Source organism: Apostichopus japonicus, chromosome 18, assembly GCF_037975245.1.
Source record: "Apostichopus japonicus isolate 1M-3 chromosome 18, ASM3797524v1, whole genome shotgun sequence".
NCBI classification, from domain to species: Eukaryota; Metazoa; Echinodermata; class Holothuroidea; order Aspidochirotida; family Stichopodidae; genus Apostichopus; species Apostichopus japonicus.
This window is the reverse complement of record NC_092578.1, coordinates 7,860,160-7,870,477: the sequence shown is the minus strand read 5'-3', so window position 1 is coordinate 7,870,477 and position 10,318 is coordinate 7,860,160. Positions and strand designations below refer to the sequence as shown.

The 10,318-nt window shown below is 39.0% G+C and overlaps 1 protein-coding gene across 5 annotated transcripts in view; it reads right to left on the bottom strand.

The window, feature by feature from the left end:
- Positions 1-808: 808 nt before the first annotated feature.
- Positions 809-10,318, bottom strand: part of LOC139958508 (mediator of RNA polymerase II transcription subunit 16-like) — a 43,444-nt gene continuing 33,934 nt past the window's right edge. For 2 of the 5 annotated variants that reach the window (XM_071955611.1, XM_071955612.1), the window contains 4 exons: positions 9,920-10,021; positions 7,803-7,868; positions 6,560-6,776; positions 809-4,074 (listed from right to left, as the gene is read on the bottom strand). In XM_071955611.1, coding sequence (XP_071811712.1) covers positions 3,954-4,074; positions 6,560-6,776; positions 7,803-7,868; positions 9,920-10,021 — 506 coding nt within the window. In that variant the 3' untranslated portion in view covers positions 809-3,953. The remainder of the gene's footprint in view (positions 4,075-6,559; positions 6,777-7,802; positions 7,869-9,919; positions 10,022-10,318) is intronic. The other 3 variants (XR_011789816.1, XR_011789817.1, XR_011789818.1) reach the window with 3 other exon arrangements.

Sequence of the window (10,318 nt, the reverse complement as noted above, 5' to 3'; positions counted from 1 at the left end):
GAGTCTTCACTTGAGTCACCAATGTAGCCTCACAGGAGAATTCCAGAATAAGCTCTAACATATCTACATAACTGTCTGAAGACATCCTCTAAATCACGGCTGAGTACAGTTGCTACCCCTCCCCATCCCTACACACCCACCCAGTTCTCCGTTTGCTGAAATATTAAGGCACATTAGTTATGGCCCTTATTTAGCATTAAAAATGTGAAGAAACTAATCCAGTTTGGCTGGTTTGGTGATATATTCTCCTGGGAGATTCAACTTTCCCAAAAACTGGATAATAAATGATCACCCTCTGGTTCACTAAGGCTAAGACTGTTCTCCCTCCCTCCTCACGAAAAGTGTTACAGCTACAACCAGAAAAGAAAGGAATATCTTGCCTAGGAGTTTTCACAATTGCCCCTTGACTATGGGGGGGGGGGCACTTGCCTTATCTGCCTGTTGGATAGTCCCACAATGTGCACCTTCTTCATCTACCATTCAAAAGTCCTACAATTGCATATTTTGTCAGGATTTTTAATCCTCAACGAATGTTATATTCTAATGCTCTGTGACATTTTAAATGACTAAACTCTGCACCCTAAGTGTTCAAGTTGTTATCTTTAGGCTGGCTTTCATCAAGTGAAGTGGGGTATTTTCTGAGGAGTTTCAAAGTAAAAGTAAATTCCATATTTGTATGTCTTAAATGTTGTGCCTGTTGACAAGACATATATAACTTACCTATTGTAAGTATTGTAAAGTATCAGAGATTTCAATATTGTTTGTATATTTTATCAGATTAAATAAAAAAAAACATTATTTCAGACCATATTGACATAATGGTTTTATTTCTTTTCTTTCCTGACTGTTTATATACAACAAAAGACTGTCACAGATCATTGTGAATCACTACCAATTATTCTGTATCAACCTGTCCCAAACCCGGTTTGATCTGTGTCAACATTCCAAAACCCGGTTTGATCTGTGTCAACCTGTCCAAAACCTGTTTTGATCTGTGTCAACCTGTCCCAAACCCGGTTTGATCTGTGTCAACATGTCCCAAATCCGGTTTGATCTGTATCAACCTATCCAAAAACTGGTTTGATCTGTGTCAACCTGTCCCAAACCCGGTTCGATCTGTGTCAACATATCCCAAATCCGGCTTGAGGTGTGTCAACCTCTCCCAAACCCGGTTTGAACTGTGTCAACCTCTCCCAAACTTGGTTTGAACTGTGTCAACCTCTCCCAAACTTGGTTTGAAGTGTATCAACCGGTCCCAAACCTGGTTCAATGATCTTCGTCAACCTGTCCCAAACCCGGGTTGAGCTGTGAAGAAGTAAAATGTTTCTGATTCTAGTGGCAATGTGACATCATAGATTAACAAAATGACAGCTCCTAGGTACAACTTTAAACTAAGATATCTACCAAGCAGAACATTTTGTTTTGGGGGTGTTGTTCTTCACAAAGATGATGGTTGAGTTTGTGTCCCCCATTAAATGTTAAACACCACCTGTCGTAGCAAGCAATAGAGAAAATGGCTTCAAAGCACTGGTACTTACAGTATGAATATCATGTTTCAGGCAGAATAAAGGTTTAGGTACTGTTCGTACTGTCAGTAAGAGTGCTTTGAAGCATGATGTGAGAGGACAGTATATAGTGGTATAAGCATTAGCAAATTTTGCAACCCTATAGGCACTCTGGAGCAAGTTGTTATTATTTGCATATATGCAAATAAATGTCACTGACAGGTGACATGATTGAGGAGCCTCCCCCCCCCACTACCCCTCCCACCACCAACCAAACACCCCATCGTACAAATGCCTTCATCGCTTAAATAAATCTGAAGTTTAAAGCAGTGAGTGCATACCTATATGGTTGCTACTATCTTGTTGGCTATCGAAGTAACCATTCATATGCCCTCACTGCCTTATCATAAAATGTCCAATAACATTTGAAAGAGATGAAGACATTTTTAACGATGGGGGGGGGGGGGCTCCTCAATCTGGCTATGTTTCAAGCTCCCCTTAACCATTAATTGATGATTCACATTACTTGAAATTCGTTATCAAATGTATAATATTTAAGCTACACAAGGATATCACATCTGTTGAACAGCAGATAAAAAAGTTTAAAAAGAACGGACGTTAAGGAAAAACACTTTGTCCGTCTCTGGTATTAAAGGAAACTTTCGGTTTACTTGAACACTGCCGACTGTCAACATCTTCTGATAGCTGGCCACTGGGCTGGCAATGCTTACCAATGATATTATCAAGATGTCAAAGAAAAGGTCTTTGAGAAAGGAAACTGACAACAGTTTACACAATACATTGTAGATGCAATAAATGGTGACCGTATTGCTACCAGTGATTGCTGACATCCTCGCCAAAGTAAACCAAAATACACTGATAACATCACGACCACCGCCTGCATGGATATGAATTTACGATGGTACGTACATGAAGGAAGAACCCAAATTCTTTTTAGAGGTAAAAGCAGGTCGGAAGTTTAATGTCCTGCAAAGAATAGCTTCTTTGAACTTAAAACAAAAATGCAGATCAGAGTGCAAAAATACTACTGTTTTTTGCACAGAGAGGTGCAAAAGACTTAAAATGGTACTCAAAATCGGAAATGGACAACAGTTGGGTCAAATTTGAAAACTTGTATGATATTTTTTTCCCGACCTATGGGTATTTAAAGTCTCAGTACGTGTTTGCCAAATTTAAAATCTTTGACCTTTCCAGCTTACTGCACTAAAATCTCAGTGAAAATGACACCGTTCTATGCAATTTCCATATCAATATTCATTATTTTTATCTGTCGTTGTCTGAGTTATCTGTCGTTAAACATTTTGAGCTGAATAAAATTCGCCAGATATATTAACAAGACAGTAGATTCTACAAACTTCAATCAAAATTTGCAAGCCCCACCCAACAGATCATGCACCAATCAAATCTCTCTGTTTTTTATTTAGGACCGTTAGGCCTAGGACTACTTTTGCTTCCACGATTAGCCTGTCTCAAGTCCCTTCTCTTGAAATAATAGTATATTTCTTTCAGTCTCACCGATGTAGCTTGTGAAAATTGTGTCATTTCCTTCCATTGTAATGAATAAACAGGTGTTTTCAGACATATCCTCCGTGGAATTGGGGTAAAACAAGTGGCCGATATGAGAAAATATAGGTTACGTTTTTGCAATGAACATGCTGATAAGGGCGGTTGCAGTGACTTTACGGTAAATCGTTCGCCCCATAACGGCAACAGAAAATATTTTTTTTTCGATTGCGTCAGCTTTTCTCCATTAAACCCACCTGGTCAGAGTGCGTTTAGAATAAAAAAAAAACATTGAATCTGCTTCGGAAGATTGTGTTCCGAAATTCATCATCGAACACGTATTGAGACTTAAAACTATCGAGCAACCGAATACACAGCCTGAAAAAAAGCATATACATTACTGTTGAAAATATATACATATGAGACCCTCTGAAAAAGCATTTTGAACATTCCAATACAGAACATTTTTTGGGGGGTACTCTGAGAGAGAGACTTCTTGTAGGAAATGGTGACTAGACAGATGTAGCTTTTAATATGTTGCAATCGTTTTGAATCACTGCTAACAGGTTCCTGCCTCATTGTTACACGTTTGACAACAGCTTCCTGGCAGGAAGCACACAGCCATGAATGACTCTCGTCTTTGTCGTCGTCGGGTCTTTACAGACGATCTGATATTGGCTTTCTATCGGTCCTCCCGAGGAAAAGGACACGGTGAGGTCATTAACAGTTGAAAAGTATCATTCTGCCTTTGGCACTTTATCTCTTATCTCTCTGGCACTTGGATGGACAGACATCTTCGTTCGTTTCCTCATGAACGTGTCCTCAGATTGCAATTGGGTTGACATCACCTGACTTTCGGCTTCGATAACTCCGTAAAAGAGCTTCTCGGGTATTTCTTCGCTTCGGGCTGGCGTCATCCCGCCATCACTTTTTTAAGACCCTCTTCCAGAGCCCACCGCAGATGCAAGTTCTGACCCAGTTGTGTTCCCACGGCTTGGAGACGGAGAGCTGTTCTGGGGTTGGAAGCAGGGACAGACTGGAGCACCTGAGACAAAAGGAAAACATTTTAAAGCCATCCTTCGGTTATTATTGTCAGGGTACACGGTGCTGCCCAAGACTGTCATTCTGGGGCACCCATCGCAAAACCATCCTTCCATATCCTATCCCTTCACTGACTCACCCCCTCCCCCTTCCATATCCTACCCCTTCACTGACTCACAGCCCCTTCCCCCCCCCCCCAATCTTCTTGTCTGGTTGAGTTTTTGTACATCACTTATCGCATAGAGCAACAACATAAATCATAGCCCTATGCTACACTAATTCAGAAACTGACCTAGATAGATGATAGGACTTTTGACAAAATAGATGTCAGACCAATAAGGCAACGTCTTCATTTTGTCGCCACGTGTGAGGAAGTTCATGGAAAATGATTCAAGCACCAGCGCTATATGTTTATTTCCGCAGATGAACATTTACCACACACGTCTGTGGTATTTAATGTAGCTTACATCTCATCGGGATCAGAACTCTTATCGTGGATAAGGGAAGCTCTGTCTGCACTCAAGAGCTACTGCTGTACAAAATTCTTTCCTCTCCTAACCAACCCTTCCCCTCCCACACCCCTCCCACCCTCTCCCCACCCCCTGCCCACTCCCCCTCCCTTCCTTGCCCACCAACCCAATCAAGAAAAAAAAATGTGAAAACAGTTGTTCTAATTCTTATAATGCTGACTGAACCTTTTTAAATGGCTGAAAATGAATTATGTCCACATATGTCTACAGTAGAAGCAGGTGTGATATGTCTAAACTGTTCTATAGACATAACCTTTGACCTTGGCTGATAAATGGTTTTCAAGTGCCTCTACCACTCTGTTTGACAGCTGTTTTTGATGGGGGGAGGCTGGTCTCCTATGTGGATCCACAATTCTCTTAAAGCATCTTACCATGCTAATTTGGTTAACTTGCTCTTTGGGGGGGGGGGGTCGTCTCTGTTTGTGTATCCATCATTCTCTTGGAGTATCTTACCATGTTAATTTTGTCTTGCTCTTCAGGAGGAAAGGGAGGGGTGGGGTAATCTCTGTTCGTGGATCCACATTATCTTGAAGCATCTTATTGAGTTCATTTTGATTAACTTTGCCTTGCTCTTTGGGGGATGGAGGGGGGTAGGTGGAGGGGAAATTTTGTTCCATCACTAGTCAAGTTTCATTTAAGTAATGATAATCTGTGTAAACCAAAATCCAATTCACGTTTCATATATGATTAATACTATTATCATGAGTTTCTGGGTGACAAAATGTTGAGAATGGAACCATTTAATTTTGTTATTTAAAAAAAAAAAATTAGAACATTTTAAATATTTTACCCATTTTAATTTTTTTTTTAATTACAAAAATTAGCACCCACACCAAAAAATAAATGCTCAAATTGGGGCCACAATTAAGTAGGTCAAGAATCAATGTTCCCAGCTTAACCTGCTGTTATTAAGTGATCATTCAAAGACGATAATTTTTTATTTTGAAATGAAACTTGGCTTGCCAACTTCATCAACTCTACTTCGACACAGGATTTGAAAATTACTTAAATTACAATCTGGAGAACTGCTTTAAACCCACCCCCCCCCATCCCACCCCTCAGTTAAATGATTCATATCATTTCATGATGTCTGTCTTTTACCAGGTTAAATCCTCTTTGCTCTGATTGTGTTTCTATAAACAAACTCCTTACAAAGTGCACCCTTCTGAGGCCTAAAATAACTGAAGAAGTTTGGATAATGCTTTGTGGTGAATTGTAGACCTCAAACAAATAAAACAAAAACCAAATAATATGACCAAAAAAAAAAAGAAAAAAAAATGCGAACAGAAACCATTTATCTGACTTTGGAATGTCCAGGAGGCATTCACAAGGAAGTATCAAGCAAGGTTGAATGGCCCAACCAGGGCATGGTTTGTCACGTAATGAAACATAATGGACTCAAACATGCTTTAAACAGTCGAGCACCCTTCATAATCTTGAAGGGAGAAGTCAAGTGATGTCTCTTGACAAAGTTTATCTTCCTTTGTGGCTTGCAGTTAGGATGATCAACAAGATAAATCAACTTGTCATAAATTCTTATATGAATTATGGAGTGGCAGGTGGGTAATCACCCCCACCCCCCCCTTAGTACTGACAGAGGGAAGCTTTTGAAAAGTTACCCAAAGAAAAGTTGGCAATATCTTAAACAGACTGGGGGGGGGGGACCAACAAAAACTTGTTTGCCCTGTGAATAATAATTAAGTCTTACATGTCCAGACTGTTCAGACAGTCTATTTTTCATTTCAAGAAAGGAATGATAAATTATTTTTTTTGTTTGTCCATGAGATTTTTTTTCACACTTGTTTCAAGCACTACAGAGCATGTCTTGGTAATAATCGTTTCAAAGATGGCACACAATTAGAATAACAATACATTAACAACAGTAATGAGAACAATATAGCAATAGCATAGCAATAGCATGACAACCGTATGGCAGTCGCCACCACTCCTCACTCTTACCTAGAACACCTCCTCAGTTCTTGAGAAGGAAATGTACCGATGAACCGACCGGATATTATATCCGTCTTGGTGTGGTTCCTGTCCAGCATGTCCATTGTGGACCGCGTGAATTTCTCCGGGCCCATCCCAAATGTGACAATGCTGATCAATGAGCCAGGGCCAGTGTCAAACTGGAAATTCCTGCTGCCATGAGGGCTGTGTAGCTTGCCTAGGATACCTGCAAATATAAAAAATTTAGGTGGTGTCACAGACCGGCAGGTTTGAACTTTTGTAGATAATGCCAAACGGTGGGTGGTTAACTTTCATACGAATATGGTGCAATAAAATTGACACAGTGATGAAATTAAAAAAGGCATAATGAATATATCAAATATCTAGCTTGGTTTGCATTTGTACTGTATAAATGTAATATCATGTAATGTAATACATTATCATACAATACAATGAAATATGTATTATGATCACTATAATTTAATACAATTTAACACAATTTAATGTAAAGTAATGTAGCTAAGTAATGTAATGCATTATTATGTTACATAAGGAAACATAATGTAATTTCATGAAAGCATGACAAATTATCTTTCATACCAAATTGTACACAATAGTAATTTGATTGAAACCAAATGTACATGGTGGACCTCACTTCACTACCATTGTATGATTTTGATATACAGAATGCAATCATGTTTCAGCCGTTACTTTTAAAATTTCACTGTTGTGCGTGAATGAAGGATGCAATGATCAGATATGCCGTTGTGTAGTTTCCTTGTGCTGCCCATCACACAATGTGAATTTGATATTAACGCATCGGACCATCGTTTAAAGCTTAGCGAGCAAACGTGTCTCAAAGTGTTGGATTTTGGAGCACTGCTCTGGATGTACGATGTTGATACATATTGCTGTAACTCAATATTTGATAATTACATAGCTAAACCATTACCTACGTTACTCTACAAAATCAATCTGTAAGGTACACATGTGTATGCTACTTTTACAACTTATGTTGTGTACAAGCTTTACATCAACATAAGCACAAAGCACTTCACATAAAAGCAAAATTGACGATTGTGGCGAGGTTGGTGATTGGCTCGTGGTCGGTGACTGGGTTTGTAGGTTGGGGTTAAGTGTTGGTTGGAAGAGACCACGACATCATAACTTCAGAGATTAAAGGTGCTTTGTGAGCAGTATGGGATCTACAGGGGGAGGGGAGGGGGGAGAGAAAGTGAGAATGGCTACCAACCTTCTGTGACCGGAAAGAATTCCCAACATGGTACCTGAACGTAGCTGGCAAGTAGTACACATTCATCTACAAGACAGAGAAAGAGCATCACTGTTTTTATTTATCCACAGGGTTGACATATTTCACTTCACATTTATGTCAACTAAAAAGTTACCTTCTTGTGCTAAACTGGTTACCCGCTTTCAACCCGCTCGCCAATTTGCTAGTGAGTTATTATCCATTACCCAATTGGAGCTATTCAACCATAAGTGCATTAACCCATGAACAAAGGATTCACCACTAGTGACTTACCCATTAAAATGTGAAGTTACTAGTCCCCATTTCATAAAGAATTATATCCATTATGGTGAAAACCATTTACAAAACATTGCCCACGACCAAGGACTTGCCTATTGCATTGGGAAAAGTCCAATACTTTTAAGACTTTATCCCCATGTATCAGGATATTACCTGCTACTACTAATAAAAGCCATTCATGTTGGCATTACCCGCTACAAGCGACTTTACTCATTGACCTTTGAGTTAACCACTACAGGTGAAATATCCATTTGTTATGAAGTTACCCATTGCTAGTAACAAAGCCTTTTACAATGGCACTCCACTTGGGAGTTATCCATTACTAGCTACATACCCATTTCTTAGGGAGTTACCCATTACTAGCTACTTACCCATTTCTGAGGGAGTTACCCATTACTAGTAAAAAACTCATATCTTAGGGAGTTACCCATTACTAGTAACAAACCCATTTTTTTGGGAGTTACCCTTTACAAGTTACAAACCCATTTCTTAGGGAGTTACCTCTTACTAGTAACAAAGCCTCTTACAATGGCAGTCCACTTGGGAGTTACCCATTCATAGCTACATACCCAGTTCATAGGGAGTTACCTAATACTAGCTACTTACCCATTTCTTAGGGAGTTACCCATTACTAGTAGCAACCCATTTCTGAGGAAGTTACCCATTACTAGTAACATAGCCTCTTACAATGGCACTCCACTTGGGAGTTACCCATTCATAGCTACATACCCAGTTCTTAGGGAGTTACTCATTAGTAGCTACATACCTATTTCTTAGAAGTTACCCATCACTAGCTACTTACCCATTATTACCCATATATGTATACCTGCTACTAGTGATAAATGCCTTAAATGTTGGTATTACCCACCACAAGTGACTTACCCATTAAATTGGGAATTACCCAAAACCAGTGACTCTACCCATTTATTACCCATATATGTATACCTGCTACTAGCGATAAATGCCTTTAAATGTTGGTATTACCCACTGCAAGTGACTTACCCATCGAATTGGGAATTACCCAATACTAGTGACTTTACCAACTTATTACCCATATATGTATACCTGCTACTAGTGATAATTGCCTTTAAATGTTGGTATTGCCCTCTGCAAGTGACTCACCCACTGCAAGTGATTTACCCACTGCAAGTGACTTACCCATTAAATTGGGAATTACCCAAAACCAGTGACTCTACCCATTTATTACCCATATATGTATACCTGCTACTAGCGATAAATGCCTTTAAATGTTAGTATTACCCACTGCAAGTGACTTACCCACTGCAAGTGACTTACCCATCGAATTGGGAATTACCCAATACTAGTGACTTTACCAACTTATTACCCATATATGTATACCTGCTACTAGTGATAATTGCCTTTAAATGTTGGTATTGCCCTCTGCAAGTGACTCACCCACTGGAAGTGATTTTCCCACTGCAAGTGACTTATCCATTTAATTGGGGATTACCCAATACTAGTGACTTTACCCACTTATTACCCGTACATGTATAACCTGCTACTAGTGATATATGCCTTTAAATGTTGGTATTGCCCACTGCAAGTGACTTACCCATTTAATTGGGAATTACCCAATACTAGTGACTTTACCCCACTTATTACCCATAATTGTATACCTGCTACTAGTGATAATTGCCTTTAAATGTTGGTATTACCCACTGCAAGTGACTTACCAGTTTACATTGAGGTTACACACTACTGCTGACTTACAAGTGACTGACAACATTTTTCATTATCCAAACTACGACTGGCTCACCAATTTTAGTCCAATCTCTCGATCTTTATAATTATGATCTTACCGATGAGTTCTTCACTTGGTTCGGTGTGTTGATTCTCATCTTTACAACAGAGCCAGAACTGAGTGATCAGCCTGTAGATATGTGGGATAGCATCGATGGAATCTTGAAAATAAATAGAATAATGAATAAAACAAAAATTTATTACCAAAAACGGAAATCCATAAATTATCAATTTTACTCCCTTTTTTTTTATGTTTTGCATTTCCCAGTAGAAAATTAAACCCAATTGAGATTTTCTGTAATAGAGAGCATATTCTCTAATCCAGGAAGTAAGAAAGAAGAAATGAAATAAAAAAAAATGAAAATGAAGAAAAAAGAAATGATCAAAAAAAAATGAAAATGAAGAAAAAAGAACTGATAAAATTGTCCCAGTGAAAGACTGACGAGGATGATATACAT